Source organism: Cygnus olor, chromosome 3 (assembly GCF_009769625.2).
Source record: "Cygnus olor isolate bCygOlo1 chromosome 3, bCygOlo1.pri.v2, whole genome shotgun sequence".
Lineage (NCBI taxonomy): Eukaryota > Metazoa > Chordata > Aves > Anseriformes > Anatidae > Cygnus > Cygnus olor.
The window spans coordinates 83,278,758-83,295,745 of NC_049171.1; the positions used below are offsets into that span (position 1 = coordinate 83,278,758).

The 16,988-nt window shown below is 42.0% G+C and overlaps 1 protein-coding gene across 1 annotated transcript in view; it reads right to left on the reverse strand.

The window, feature by feature from the left end:
• The window catches only part of PLD5 (phospholipase D family member 5), a 326,396-nt gene that overhangs the window by 170,403 nt on the left and 139,005 nt on the right, over positions 1–16,988 (reverse strand). Inside the window, 1 exon segment of the mRNA XM_040551381.1 lies at positions 6,442–6,627. Within this exon segment, the coding sequence (XP_040407315.1) occupies positions 6,442–6,627 (186 nt within the window).

A 16,988-nucleotide genomic window follows, 5' to 3' on the forward strand; every position in this document is an offset into this window, starting at 1 on the left:
GTCAAAAGTTTTTTCTGGTACGACAGAAGAGTAGCGTCTAAGGCTAATGTACTGGGTTTATTGTGGCAAGGTTCTGGTAGCATGGAGGCTGCCGCAGTGGCCTATTTGAGAAGAGGCCAGGGGCTGCCCCATGTCAGACACGGCTAGTTCCAGCTGGCTCCAAAACCAAGTCAGCTGTGCCCTGCAGCATCTATCAGCAAAGCAGGCAGCACCTCTGGGAAAACATTTAAGAAAGCGTAAAAACCCATGTGCAACAACTGAGAGAGTGAGAAAAATATGATAGAAAAAGCCCTGCAGACAGTGAGGGGGGGGGGGGGGGGGGGAGAGACACCACAGGTGGAACAGAGACTCCCCTGCACCCATGGAGAGGACCATGATACCATGATGTCAGAGCAGATATCCATCCACACCTGCAGCAGGTGGATGATCCTTGAAGGAAGCTGCAGCCTATGCTGGAGCAGGCTCCTGGCAGGAACTGTGGCCAGTGGAGAAAAGCCCATGCTGGAGGAGGTCATCTGGCAGGAACTGCAGCCTGTAGGGGAACCATGCTGGATCAGTCCATTCCTGAAGGACTTTACATCACGGAGAGACCTACACTAGTGCAATTCTTGAAGAACTGCAGCCCTTGGGAAGGTTCCATGTCAGAGGAGTTTGTGAAGGACTGCACCCTGTGGAAGAGACCGCACGCTGGCGCAGGGGAAAAGTATGAGAAGGAAGGAGCAGCTGAGAAAGTGCTGTGAACTGGCCACAACTCCTGTTCTGCATTCCCCTGTGCCACTGGGTGGGGGCAAGACAAGGAAGAGGTGTAAGAGTCAGGAAGAAAGGAGTGAAGTTGACCCCAGGAAAGAAGGAGGCATGGGAAGGTGATTTTAGTCTTGTCCTTGTTTCTCACTATTTTTAGTTGGCAATAAATTAGTTTTCCCTGAGTCTGTTTTGCCCATGGGAATATTCGGTAAGTGAACTCCCTGTCTTTACTTTGACCCACAAATTTTTTAATCTTATTTTCTCCCCCTGTCCTATTAAAGGGAGTAGGAGAGCATCTTGGCAGGCATGTAGCAGCCATCCTAGGTTAACTCACCACAACCACAAAGAGAAACATGAACTATTAGGTATCATATTTTCAGTCTTTCCAATATGAAATTACTTTGGTGACTAAAGTTATTCCTTCCTCTCCAAATCTCCAGATGCCACTACAAATTCCCCATGCTATTTTAAAAACAAACTGTTCTATGCTCTATACCCTAAAACTCAGTATTTTCCCCACACTGTTTCAACTATTTTTGGTCCCCTTTTTTCCCACTTTTCTGAACATTACTTTTTCTCTAATTATGTTTGTCTACAAAACATTACAAGAGACACCTTCAAGGAAAACAGCATTTTAACAGAACCTCTCCAGTCAGTCTGTCAGCAGGGAAGCCAACTGCATGCTACTACTTCAGCAGGGACCTCAAAGCATGCTAGTACCACTGCTGCAGGCAGGCATTTATGAATGTCAGACTTACGTTGAGAAAGAGCCAAAATCACTCTACTTAATGGAGTTCCCCTGATTTTAACAATGAAATCTACATACAGACATCCCTCTCCAGACCCAGATAGGTATTTGGAATTATTATCTGCAACCATGGCATGAAAAAGCTCTCAATGCTGGAAACCAACTCTTTTGAACCCTCTGAATAGTACCCATTTATGCACCTTCATGGATGGTATACTCCATTCTTCTTGCAATTTGATATTACTCCATTATTTGTTCCTGTTTAATGCCGAAGACTCTTAATTCATTTAACTCAAGCAAAAAAAGGGCAATGCATTTGCATTCACAGCAAGACAGAGGCTGTTTTGGGAGTATGTGGAACAGTTATTGAATTCTGATTCAGATCCCTTGATTATTCTCCCTTAGGTTAAAGTGATTTGGCTTGGCTTTGAGTCATACTCATGTTAACTTGCTTCACTATGTTAACCATGTTCACCTTCTCCGTTTACATGTTACAGGTTATTGCTGTGCATGTGATATTTTCCACCATCCCTAGGATGTATTTAATTTTTGATTTGGTCGTGAAGCTCTGGGAAGTACCACAGACATGACTGAAAAGCATCATCTTGAATTGTTTCAGCCCTAATATTTCCACATTGGATACCTGCCTCTGTTGCCATACAGCATTGCCCTCCCTCTGCCTCATTACCTCTTCGCTCTGGGTAGCGATGCCACCAAAGGCACAGTGGTGAGCTGATCAGCTGCATAACATCAACTGGCCAAGTCAGCTCTCATAGCAGCAGGAGTACTTAGAATCCGAAAATTCCAGCATTGCCTTTGCCGTTGATTAGAATTTAAGTAAAAAGAAGAGAACTATCAATAATGTTGCCTCTTTATGACATTATTACAGGTAACAGATTGATGATCTCATGGAAATACAACTCTTATAACAGGTCTCCCAACAACGTATTATCTTGAATCCAATTTCTAAAAGCCAGGTTTTAAAATCTTTTTTTTTTTAAAGCACATTTGAGTAAACAAGTAAAATTAAAAGTTAGAAAAAGATTGAATATCTACATAGTTGAGAAGAAATACCTGTGTAATAAAAGAAAAAGAGTATATGCTTGAAGTATCTGTTGTAGCTTACAAAATCTGTTCAGTTTTTGTTTTAATTCATTACTATTTAGAATTAAGTTCTCTTTAAAAACTGAGGGTACTTAGTACCTCTTTTGCTGAGGTACTAGGAAAATAGCTATACAGTATTTGTCATTATTGAAGGATGCACAGATATGATGGAGAATCGCTGTAAATTGAATCAGACATAGGCAACTCCCACCAGCTAAAGGCTTGTTAGCTGCTCTTCCTCTCCATTGTATTCTTCCCCTCTTACCCAAGTCACATCTGATTAAAAAGGCAACACCAGGCAGAGAGGAAAAAAAACCACTCTGCAAGGGAGATGGTTTTTCATACAACAATTTCACTCCAATCACTTCCAGCAGTAGACAGACAACTTCACAAGAAGGTATTAGGAACCAGCTGAAGCAGATACTGCAGGAACATCAGCTGAATGGTTGCAACATCATTCTGGTCACACCTGCAACAAAGTTCCTCGGACCTCTAATTAGTTCCTCTACTAAGCTGAGGAATTACAACCCTTTGCACCATTAGCTACACCACACATACATAGAGGCACCAGTTCAGCACAAACACCTCATGGGCAGTCCCACTTAATCTCAAAGATAGCATTCAAGTTCACAAGAGAAAACGGGTGAATTGTGTTCAGATCCTGCACGGTACAAATTGTGTTACTGCCACTTGCAAAAAGATAACCCACATAAACATTTAAGCAGTAAGGAAACACTATGTTAAGATTATTTGATGAACAATCAATTAACAAGACGCCAGCAATACATTCTGGCTTTTGGCTTCCTCTGTGGTCAGTCAATAATTAACCATAGAACTATTAAGAAACTGTATCATATTTGTGCATCCCAACTTCTTCTTGGCTTTTAGCATCTGAGCATTATGGCAACAGCTGAATTTTGAACCTCTTTACCACACTCTTCAAATTCAGATTTGTTAAAAAAGCAGAAAAAAACATAACACGACAACTTTCTTAAGCTTAGAAATCTACAACAAACTATTTTTTTGAAGTTTATATATATATACACACACACACAGAGGCATTGTCATGAAAACTGACTTCAGAAAATATTTTTCAGTCTCTCTACTTATGAACTATATATGAATTAATAAGAAATGTCACACATGAATAAGTCATGCTAATCACTTTAACAAAAGTCAATATTATATCTACTGTGATCTACCAAAATTTACTGGAAATAGCATACAAAATATACCGGCACAATTTCATCCCTATTACAACCACACTGACGTCAATTTAAGAAGATTTCTACGAAGAAAAAATAAAATAAAATAAAATAAAACACCTTCTAGAAGGCCTAAAGAGCACATATATAAGACTTCAAAGTCAGTTCATGCATACATCTTGACTCACTGTATACACTTCTGCCTATATCTGCCATTATGTCATTATAAATATCATGCTATATAGTTTCAGAAAAATGAGTGCCTATATGAATGCTCACTCCTTGAGTATTGATTTTCTTAGTAGGTATCAAGCAATGTAATTAACTTGAGGATGGGGGGAGGAAGAGGGCGGGGACCTGCAATTAAAAGTTTTTCATGTCTGCCACTTGTCTCATGAAGTTTGTACATCATCCAATATTGGCCATAAGCTCACATATGTTAATGACTACACCATTGAGAACAATGCATCTCTAATTAATAGGTTTGTCTGCTGGACTAGAAGAGTGGGGTGTAGAAAATAACTTCTTTGGCAGGAAAACACAAAAAAGCCCTTAAAGATTTGTCTGAAAATGGAAAACAACCTTGCAACAAAATTGTATAAGCAAAATGCAATCTAGAAATTAATACATATTTTATTTACATTCATTAAGGGAACGTATTTAACAGCCTGTTACAACACTTGTGAGTAATGCAGTTACCTTAAATCACAGAAGTATTTTCACATAGATACAATTGGAACAACTAATGTACTGCAGGGTATTCACAATAAATGCCAATGAAATAAATACTTCATTGCAAGCAAGAAATATCAATGTTCCATTTTTTTTCTTTGCATTGTTAAAGTAGGCTCTGGGAATAAAAATAACTGGATCAAATGAGAGGGAAATTCCCAGAAAAACATGCATTCATACCAAAGTGATTATAGGAAAAGCATTTCACACCAATGCTGCAGGGTTATTCAAGACTACTACTGTGACAACAAAATACTGACTTTATCCAAAAATGGGGGGGGGGGGGGGGGGGGGAAATCCCAACATCCAAAATAAAGGTTTTGCACTTTGTCATCCTCAAGCAAGTTAACATCTATTTTCTTTGTCCATGGTAAATATGATGGTATGATTTCAAATGCGGATATTTGAACGTGCTAATATTCAGCTACCTGAGCAGCATTTAGCTATCAGATTTGACAGATTATTCACCACCACCCCAAATTAATAATCATTCATTTGCTGACACATATCAACATGTAGCAAAATCCTGTTAAAAAAGCCAGAGGTCAGATTTCTGGGTCTCCTGTGTTTTAGCCATCAGCCATACCGAGATAAGGCACTGACCTTTCTTCTTGATTCACAATGGGAGAATACTCTGCTTACAAGCTTACTACTGTGAAGCTTTGTTGTTAGCGTGAAGAATCACAAAAATGTGCGTGGGAAGGCAGATAGGATTCAATACCTTTCTCAAAATTCAAAACGTGGCATTTCCAACAGTTCATCACTTCTTGCCATTTCCCCAGAAGTGTAAACAACTCAAGTTTAAGATTTCACTAACATGGAAAAGATATTCTGCAGGTTGGTGGAAAGGGAGGGTGATGCCCTATCAACCAGTTGATAGGTTTTTTTTGTTTTATTTTTTTTCAGGTTTCATTTTTAAAGGATTATACTATGCCATCTAGATTTTTCATACAATAAAGGCAATTTATCCTTGTTTCAAGATCATTTCTACCTAAAGAGACTTCAGGTGGCAGCATCACAGGAAATATTTTTCTGTGCAACTTGAAGTCAATGTGACTGTGATTGAAAATTATTCACTAATATAAAGGATGGCAGACTGTTGCATTATGCAAACCCATCCACATTCTTTTGCATCCCTGTAGATGTGCAGCTACTTCCCTGTTTTGATTGCACTGTAACAATGGAATGCACCTCATAAGCTACTCAGAAAACTCTTAGACAATATGCAGGTCATCTCAACCCATTTCCTTGTTGTTAAAAATAACATGAAAAATGCTTTCAAACATCATGAGACAGGAATACTTAGAAGCACCTTAAATTCTCATAAAATATTCACTACAACCACCCACAGTATCAGTTCAACTGTGGTCCCAAACACAGTTAAGTCATGTATTGTTGCTGCAGAAATAGATGCCTTGAAGGAAATCTCCTATATCCCTTATAGACTGAATATTTTCAGAGTCCCATATAGGAGAAAAAAAATACAAGAACACAGCTAAAATTTTGAAAAATCTATTTTCTTCAGGCAATTTTAGAACTACATTATAATCACTGTGAGATAAGTGCTCTAACCTCCATCTGCACCATCCCAATATTTCTCCTCCCACATCAGTGCTGAATTTGTGGGAACATAAGTATGAATAAGCCAAGAACATTCAAAAATATTTCCAGTTAGGAAAAAACTTCCATGTGGTTTGGGAACAATACTGACATCCTATTTGCCTCGGATTTGACCAGTCTGGGACCTCTAAGTAGTGCCTTTCTCTACCATCTGGGCAACGTCATGCCCAATCACTGGAGCAACACTTTTCTTCTGGAGTCCAAGCTGGTAGCAGTCTAACAGAGGCACTACACAGAGGTGTATAAAGACAAAAAATAATAAAAGGAGGGAAATAGAAGCTGGCTTACGTGCTCCAGTTTGTCTTTCCTCCTCAGCCAGACGCTGGCACTGTAGTCCTGCTGCTTGACGGTGCTGTAGAAGTTTGCACCTACTCTCGTGAGGCTCGGCGACGGCTCCCTGGGTCTGCTCTTCAGCCTCATCTGCTCGAAGCCCTCATGGGGGGATGAGGAAAGCCAGTCATGCCTGACTTCCATCTTGACATGACAAGGCAAAGTCCAAGCAGAAAAATCAGAAGAAACCAAGAAATTAAGAGCCACTAGATGAAGAGGGTCCAAAAAAAAAAAAAAAAAAAAAAAAAAGAGGATGGAGGAAGACGAGAAGCAAATAAAAGCAACCCCCCAAAACCCAGGAAACGGCAAGCGAAGAGGAGAAGCAACGAGGGGGAGTGGCGGGAGGGCTGCAGGTACGACAGGGGAGCGGCCGGGGGCGGAGGGGGGCGCCCCGAGACGCCGCCGCCACCCGCCAGCTGCAGCCCGGTGCCGGCGCCGCGGAAGGCGGCTGCGTGCGGGACGGCGGCGAGGCCGGGGGACAGGAGAGGAGGGGAGAGCAGGGGAGAGCAGGGAAGGCGCGGCCCCGTGCAGGCGGAGGCCGGGCGCGGCCGCCGCCTCCAGCCCGCCTGCAGGTTGGCGCAGTGGCGGGGCCGCCGCCCGCCCGCCCGGGGCTGGAGCCGGCTCCTCCCCGTCCCCCCTCCTCCTCCTCGCTCCCGGAGCTGGTTGCCGGCGACGAGCACAAAGCCGGGCGGGGGGCGGCCGCCTTCCCCTCAGCGGAGCGGTTACCGCCGCCCCCTCGCCCCCGACCCGCTGCCCTCCCTCCTCCGGCCTCCTCCTGGAAGCCCCCGCGGCTCCCGCTGCCCCTGGGCGCGCCCCTCGCCGCCGCCCGGGCCCCGCAGCACCGCCCCGACCCTTTCCCCGGGGACAGCGGCAGCACGGCTCGGCTCGGCTCCAGGGGAAAGCCTCGCCCCGACACAGCCCCCTGGCCGGCTCCCAGCCTGCCCGCACCCCGGTGCCGGTCTCGGGCAGGTCGTGCAGCCCGGTGCCAGCTCTGTCAGTACAAGTTGGTATGCGTTGCTATTTAGCTGAAACTTGTTTCGCCGGGGGGGGGGAAGAAAAAAGAAAAAAGGACTTTCTCACGCTGTGAAAAAGCCACCTTGGTAATTGCCCACACACTCTGCAGAGCTATATTAGGCACAGACAAGAAAACTCTCTCACAAAGCACCAAGAACTAATTATTGGAGCTCAGAATGGCTCTTCAGTTCTGGCAAATGTTTGCCAGTGGGCAAGCTGTAGTTTGCCACAGAAGTGGATTGCTGTAGTTATACAGATACACCGATATCGAATTGAAAGACTACACGTGCATCCGTTTAACTGAAAATATCCATTGAGTGGTAAAACTGTTCATTCAGACTGTTTGGTGAGAGCACTGCAGAAGAGCTCTCTGCTAACCACTTCATCTGGAGTGAAGCCTGTCAGCTCAGAAGGTACATTTAAAACATCCTCATGGTTGGGCTCAAAGTGTATTACTGCAAAATGCCATTCAGAAAGCAGCTGGATACTGAAGTACATGAATACTACAAAAACCAAATGTAACAAAGTAACAACAAGCAGAATCATCAATGTTATTTGCTGTACTGGGTTTACACGGCAAGGTTTTGGTAGCAGGGGGGCTGCAGCAGTGGCCTCTGAGCAGAGCCCAGCAGCTGCCCCATGTCAGACCTGAGCCAGCTTCAGCTGGCACCAAAAGGGACCCGCCACTGGACAGAGCTGAGCCAGTGAGTGATTCTGGTTGGGCCTCTGGGAGAGATGATTTAAGAAACGAGGAAAAAAAACCCCTGCTGTGCAACAGCAGTTGGAAGACAGGAGCGAGAAAACATGATTGAACAGCCCTGCGGACCCCAAGGTCAGTGCAGAAGGAGGGCAGGAGGTGCTCCAGGCACAGAGAGGCCCCTGGTGGAGCAGGCTGTCCCCCTGCAGCCCATGGGTCCCACATGGAGCAGATCTCCACACTGCAGCCCATGGAGGAGCCCCGGCGGAGCAGGTGGATGTGGCCTGGAGGAGGCTGCAACCCATGGAGAGCCCCCACAGGAGCACGCCCCAGGCCAGAGCTGCAGACCATGGAGAGGAGCCCACGCAGGAGCAGGGGGCTTGGGGGGAGCTGTTGCCCGTGGAGAGGAGCCATGCTGGAGCAGTTCCTGAAGAGCTGCTGCCTGTGGGCAGCCCCCACAGGATCAGTTCAGGAAGGATGGCATCCCATGAGAGGGACCCCATGTGGAGCAGGGGCAAAGAGTGACCGTGAAGGAGCAGTGGAGATGAAGCATCAGGCACTGACCACAGCCCCCATTCCCCTGCTCTGCTCAGGGGAAAAGTTGAGGAGGGTGGATGGGGAGAAGGTGTTTTTAGTTGGCTTTTGGTTTCTCACTGTTCTAGTTTGCTAGTAATAGGCAATAAATTACATTAATCTCCCTATGTTTGTCTGTTTTGCCCACGATGGTAATTGTTGAGTAATCTCCCTGTTCTTATCTCAACCCTTGAGCCCTTTCCGTCGCATTTTCTCCCCTTTTCCTTTGAGGAAGGGGAGTGAGAGAGCAGTTGTGGTAGAGTTCAGCTGCCCAGCTAGATAAAACCACCACATACACAAATAATTTTTACTCACTAGTGTGAAGGACTTGCAGCCCTCCCCCCAATAAATTTCTCTAATTTCCTGTCCCTCTAAGGCCATCAATGCACTCTCATGACACCTGGAACAAAAATTAAGTCTACATGAGCCAACTGAGTGCAAGATACAATGAAGGTGCTAAAATTCAACATAAGGCATATCAGAGCTGCAGTACCATCTCAGTTTAATAGTATCTTGATTAAAAGCCCACTGAACCATGCTTTATCTGCTGATGCCCATTTATGAATTTTATATGGACACATGCAACTACTATCAAAGGACAGAAATGCATGAAAGCATTCAATAAAACACAAGCAAACAAAAAAATCCAAACACCCTCTTAGGTTCTTCAAATATACCATCAGCTTGATGTTGTTCTTATAAAAGTGCACATATGCTGTAAATAAGAACAGCCTGCTTTATACTGTTATTTGCATAAGAAGTTTCACATTATTTCTATAGCAGTATAGAAAGCACTCCAACATTTTCTTTATTCCTCTGGCTTTCTTGTTTACAGTGCTTGCAAATACTTCCAAAAAATTTATTAACACTCTGCAGTTGCCACCTGCTTTTCTACCCATCCCTTAATACATTGCACTGTGACAGACCAGAATCAATATGCCACCATACTTCAGTACGATACGTTGTAACACTCTTCCATATATATATATATATATATATATATATGTGTGTGTGTGTGTGTGTGTGTTTGTGTGTGTTTTTAAACAGACTTAGCTTTTTTTTTTTTGTAGGGTTAATTTATCTTATCTTCCCTAGCTACACTACTAGTGGCATTCTCAGCTGCCAAATGAACTTCCTTCTACCTCTCCAGAACAGCCACAAAGTGGCATGCTGAGGTTGCTCTTAACCCCTAGGCTATAAAGAGGTTTGCTCACCTTTCTAGGCATCTTCTTGGTTGGCACCAAGCTCTTACCTACATGTCTTTCTACTAATACTGCTGACATTAATATTACCCCAGTCCTAGTCTGATGACAAACAAGAGAGAAAAAGAAACCTAGAACGAGTCTATTGAAGTTGTATGAGCAAAGCATGCTTACAAAGCCTTTGTTTCCTAGCTCTAAGCAGTAAAGAAGCTTTTGATTGGGAAAACTCAGTCAAATGACTGATTTTTTTTTTACTTTCATAAACATTTCACTCAGGTGGACTAACAAGCTACGAATACAATGACAGCCCCTAGAGAATACATAGCCATTAATCTAATTTGAAAAGAGTTACAGAACTCTCTTCCCCAAATTTTCTCTTCCATTTTGGATCTGTGCAATAAACAAGTTTGTTCAGACCACAAGCATAGCATCCAGCTTAATTCAGAGATAATTCAACTCATTAAAATTCAATCAGTTTTGTAGTAGATCAGCAATTCCAATTGGCTATATGAGCTGGATTAAGCTGCTGTCCTTCTTTCATGCAGTTTTCAGAGTTACCCAAACACCTGCTCCTGTCAAGGCCCTTTGCTTCCATAGCCAGATGACTACAGCAGCAAGGATGACTGAAATTACAAACATTGTACTTACATCATTAGCAATAGATGCAAGTCAAGCATAGCATAACATGAGTATACCCTGTTGTGGTTCACACTGCAATTTTCTCTAATTTACTACCCATCCTAATATCAAGACTCAGGGAAACACCTAGGCAGTCTTCAGAACTCTCCAGTTTCTATACCAACAGAGCGAGAGCTGTAGGGGGCAGGGTTCACTCAGGCCAATGAGAAGAATCAGAATATAAGCAGAAACCCTTCAGGTAGGACTACTATATATATATTTTCTTTAAAATGACATCCTTTTCTTCCATAAATCTTGCCCAGACAAGTTTTAAAGAGTTGCTTTCTAAATTTTTTTTTTATAAGATACTTTAGCAATACAGTACACATACAACAGCATTAAACTTTTCATCAGTAAATATCATATACCTACATGTAAAAAAAAAAAAACATACCTGTGACAGATTCAAGCCCTCCTTACAAAGTTCTAGACTCCCTACATTTGCACTGCAGAGCTGAACGCTGCTCAAGCCCTGGCCCACTTTTCATAATTTCCTACACCTGACAGACCAGCAGGCAGTAATTGCCTACAGGCTTCAGCTGGTGCCCAGTCAGAAGGCTGTGCCCGACACCAGCTACAGCAGCTCCTGGCAGCCAGGCAGAAAGGTGACAGCTGCCTTCCTCCACAGCTCTGCTGAACTTGCTTTCTCACCTAGGAGCCATCAACAAGACTCAGCTGGGGAGGTCTGTGTAACCTCTCAATACCACTGGCACATCCCAGCTTAAACTGTTAGTCTTTAAAACAGTTTCAAAATAACCAAACCACCAGTTCCTGCCTAGCCTCTTGAATTGTAGTAGCTTACAAAGAAAAAATCCATTGCAGCAGTCTGCCTCCTCTGTGCTGACGGCTTTACCACATGTGTGCCCCAGCCTACCTGCTCCTGCCTCCTGGAAGCAGTTGCCAATCACTGAAGCATGGGGTTGCTGTAGGAAAGAAGGACCATGGAGTGGGGGGGGGAAGCTTTTTCCGTGTAGTGTGATCTCCTTCAGTAGCATGCACAAGGTTGGGATAGTAAATCACACTAGATGAGATGTTGAAAAACATTAAGAAAAAAGCTAGAGTGAGAGAGTTGTAAATAATTTCTGCATTGTTGCTTTCCCAAGTCCTCTTCAGCAGAACATGCAACCTTTGGACAGAATATCTATATCTTCAGCTTTTGGACAGCAGCTGAAGTTACAAGGATGTAGTAGGATCAGGCTAAGATTACAGTGAAGGTTTGGAGCTGGAGATGCTTCAGAGTTCAGGTTATGAATATATCAGACACCTATCTCATATATAACATGGAAACATTGTCCCACACTGATCACACTCCCTGCTTCAGGCCTCCATGTCTTTCTGAATCCAGCTATTAACTGAACTATTCTGTGTCTCTTGCCTCAAATTTTAACCCCAGACTCTTTCCTTCCTGCATAATTGCTGATTTTCCCAAACCCCCACAGCTACCTGTTAGGAACATCTGGACACCACTCTTGAGACGTCTTCCCTCTGTCAGGTATAGTTGAAATCAGCCATGTGTTTCAGAACATAACAGTTTGGGACTGACAGACGAACAGTATAATTATATAAGCTTTGTTTCCTTTAGAAAGCAAATAAAAAATATCTGAGAGATCAACTAGTCCACCTCCTGTTTGAAATAAAAGATTATTCTGCAAATATAATCACAAATTCCAGTTAAACTTGAACTACAGTTCAAGTGAGGTGAGGGGTCTGGAGAACAAGTGTTACGAGGAGCGGCTGAGGGAGCTGGGATTGTTCAGCCTGGAGAAGAGGAGGCTCAGGGGCAACCTTATCGCTCTCTACAGGTACCTTAAAGGAGGCTGTAGCGAGGTGGGGGTTGGTCTATTCTCCCGTGTGCCCGGTGACAGGACGAGGGGGAATGGGCTGAAGTTGCACCAGGGGAGGTTTAGGTTGGATATTAGGAAAAACTTCTTTACTGAAAGGGTTGTTAGGCATTGGAATGGGCTGCCCAGAGAAGTGGTTCAATCACCATCCCTGGAGGTCTTTAAGAGACGTTTAGATGTTGAACGTACTGATATGGTTTAGTGGAGGACTTGTTAGTGTTAGGTCAGAGGTTGGACTAGGTGATCTTGGAGGTCTCTTCCAACCTAGACGATTCTGTGATTCTGTGATACATGGCTAGAACGTGTCTCCCATGCCATCCTTTTCACCTCCATACAATCTGATGGCTTGAAGCTGGTCCCTTGGGTCCACCACATGCTGACTGCATATTGGTGTGGATTGGGATGTTCTCACTTTTCACCAGGGATTGTGACAGAACATATGATATTTTTCATCTCAAAGCTAATTCTGCCTTCTCTCTTTTTTCCCTCTTTCATCCTTCACACCCCTTCAACATTTTTTCAGATCTGGGCCTTGATAATTTTATCCAGACAAGTTTTCATTCTGCATCTTAAAATAACATTCATTTAGTGGCACATGCTAATGGGGCCAAATTTTGTCCTCCATTACACCCTCTCTGTCCCCACTGGAATCACGAGACAAAAATAATTGTATAATGATGGTGTGACCAGGGGGCAGAATTTGGCCTACATTTCTTTAAAAGAAATCTGCAGCAAGCAGTGCCTGTCAGCCTCCCCTGGGAATGAGACCCTTTACATCTGTGCGAAGGACATGGGCTCTCTTTTTGTTTACTGGCTAGGTTCATGTCTATCTCAGCTTGGGTTCTTCATGCTGAGTCTACCTGGTTGGTGCAGCTAAGTGCAATAGGCAGACTGCTGACAAGATCTAAGCTCTCAAGTGCTCTTGCTCTGAAGTGAGTAGTTAAAATTCTTCCAAGGGTGTGGTAGTCAGCAGAGGAAAAATACTGTAAAGAACACTTTTTTTTCCAATGAACTGGAACTGAAAGCACAGCAGGTGAGGGATTTGCACAAGCAGAAGGAGGGATCTTCAGGGCCAGAGGAATGCTTTTCACTTTTATTTTCAACACATACATAAATTGTGGTTGATAACAAGGGATATATTTTCTACATCTGCACAATATGAAGTGTTGGGAGGGAGGAGAGAGAAAAATGGAACCTTTTGTGACTGTTCCTACATAAACAACAGAGGACATGAAGAAAAGAAAATGCAGTAAGGTGGTGAAGGAAGAAAAACAGGGAATTAAAACAGAGAAGAAAAGGTTTGGGAATGCTGTTTTTTTTGGTGGTGGTGTTTTTTATTTTTTTTTATTTTTATTAATATTTTTTTGTGGATGGATTGTTAGGGTCATACAGGGAATGAACATGCTTTAAGATTAACATGCTCAAATGTCCTCCAGCTATCTTCTTGGAATGCATTAAGAAAGGAAGAAGTATATTCCAGAAAGGATAAAACACTGCGTAGACTTTTTTCTTCTTTGCATATATATGTATGAAAAAAGTACATCTGTATTGTACCTTTCTAGTTAGGAAAATTTTCAGTAAAAGAAGTATTAGATCAGGAAGTATCCAAAGAGCTCTTACATGTTTCTTTCTAGAAAACCTTGTTTCTACTATACAAAAGAATATACTTTAAAATAATCCAAAATCTTTTAAAGCAGAAATTTCTGCATCTCCAAATTATTCAGTATATTCTACCTAATTTCACAGCATAGGAATTATTTGAAGATATTGCTTTATTTCTTGAACCAAAGAAAAATGCCCTAAATTCTAACTGCCTTTTGGAAATTAGCTCAAAGCTTCCTGCTCAATAACATCATGCTGCAAGCTATAGTATTATAAGCCTTAACACAAAATGTTTTCTAATTGCAATAAAGCTTAGAAGCGAAAGTGATTAATCTTTATTTGTGCCATCCTTTGTACTGTAGATATAGTTTACTTAAAACATTTTGCAGTGTAGTGTTTTTAAGAGTCTGGATGCTGGCTTTCAATGAAATACAGGTGAAAGGGTCATTTTTTACTGGAATATTTCCCACTGAGAGCAAGCAGAAAGTTATGCCACAAAATCTATACTGATGTTTTCCCCCCAAAGAGATGTTATGTTACATCACATATCAGACTTAATTATGTGACCAGAAGGATGTTTATTGGTGTGTCAGCACCTAAAAGAAGATGAAATAAGACCTTTGAGACAATATGACATGAGTTCGTTAACTTCGTGCTTATCTTTGTACTCTGATCTAACTGATCCAATGGCATTTAGTGTGATTGGCTTTCAACCAGACCAGGAGAGCCGAAGTTGGGGGGGGGGGGGGGGGGGGGGGGGAGGGGGGAGGGCGTTGCTACAGCAGCCTGGATTTAGAACAGTTAAAAGTATGGGGAACTACGACCTTACAAATACGTGTATGTTCTATAAAGCTTGACTGACCTGTAGGGATTACATACAAGATTAAGATTTTAGAATAAGCTTTGTGAAGGTTAGCATTCATCAGTAACAAGTATGCATTATAGCACAGGTACAACATAAATAAATTAAATACAGTGTTATATTTAGTTTTGCTGTGATGGAGATCTTGGGACTCTGTCAGCTGGCTCAGTTGTGTTGCTTCCTATATTAGGGGCTGTGAGTCAAAGATGCCAAACCTCTGCCTCTGACAGATGTTTCCACCAAGACCATCAACAGCTGCTTTGAAGACTAAAATGTATATATATGTACATACATAGTATTTCACATTTCAGAGAAATGAGGAAGCCTGAATGATGTATTCTTTTCCCCTGCCTTAGAAGTAAATATTTTATTTCAATGTGTACATTTATATGGCATTTAATACATTCTAAAGTGGTCTTGCTGGAGCTGGCCAGAAAAGCAGTTGTTTCATACTTATTTTTATGCATTTGTATATGCTCATTGATGTGCAGTTGTGTTAAGGTCAGGTGATCAGACACTTTGCTGGACCATTGCTGCCTACAATTCTGCAGGAATGAATCTGACTGTGAGCTCCTCATAACTTAGGATAGTCTTACTTTCTATGAACCAACGTGAACTTGTGGGATGAAACGAACATAATTAAACACAATATATTTTGCCTTTAGAACCACAGCTTTAAAGAAACAGTCTTAGCTCATCCTCCCTTAGCTGTATCCTCACTTGGTTGATAGACAAGTAGACAAAGGCTGAATGAGGGAGTACAGATATATTTTATGCTAACAAAATACGCATGAAATGTATTCTAAGGGAAGAGTTATTTTTCTTATGAACACTCTCAATGGCTTAAACCAAGTCTTCTTAAAAAGTAAGAATAAAAACTCCTAGGAAATTGAAAAACTTCATATCTTAAATTCCTAGAACAGCTGTAAACAGGTAAGGGAGAGAGTGCAGTCATCAGATATTTTGTATATGGTACTCTAGAAAGGAAAAATTCCAACTTTCTTCAGAATACTGAAATACATATGTTAACTTATTTGAAGTGGAATACTGATCATTTGCAAAGTCTAGAAATTGCTATGAATGTTCAAGATATACTGCATAACCCTTTACAGAAAACTGACTGCGGTGCATGTGATACCTTTCTATACTGCACAAGAAGGAATAGATTAAGCTCTGGGATGTGCAGCAAGCAGTTCACTGACACATTGCCTTGATTTAAAGATGAGCACATATGAGATAGACATTCATCTACATATTTCGCTTTCTTCCGTCAGCAGGACTTTTTCATGCAGAAAACATTTGCAATTTTGACAGTCCTAAGGAAAAGGTAGGCAAGATTCATGCATTAAAAGGTATCTTGGTATTTAGTAGGTATAATATTGCTGGTTTTGTGGTTTTGTTTTGTCTTCTGGTGAATTTGAAGCATTCTACTTCCCTTCTATAGAATATTCAATTCTCTTCATATAAGGAAAATGTGCTACTATAGTACAGCATACACCCCACTAGAAGCTGAAAGACCTGAAGCAGTTAGGTTAATGTGCAAACCTTTCAACTAAGTTCATGAGGAGCTCTAAAATTCACACATTCTTAAAATATTAAAATTAAAACAGAATGGCCAAGTGACATAGCTGCACAATGGCAAAAAGGGACTTGGAGTGAACAGGGAGGATGGGGAGAATATCATAGCACTTACCTGTATGCTTATGGTGCAAAGATCTCCTTAAGTGGAGTTTCTCTGTTCAAACTATAATCAGTCTTTTTCAGTCTGCCATGGTGAGAGATCCACAAGTCAAGATGAGAATGTCATTACTTCCATTCGATTCTAGAGTAGAGATGCATCTTTCAATGCATCAATTTCAATGCAATCTTTCAATGCAATCAATTTCAAAGCATCTTTTCAATTTGAATTTTATTATACTTTAATTCTGTCAGGTAAAAAGGATGAAAATTCCTGTAAGAATTTTGTATTTAGTTTTCTGTAGCAATAATGCAATGAAGCCAACATATTTATGAAAATGTTGAAAGAATCCATTTTG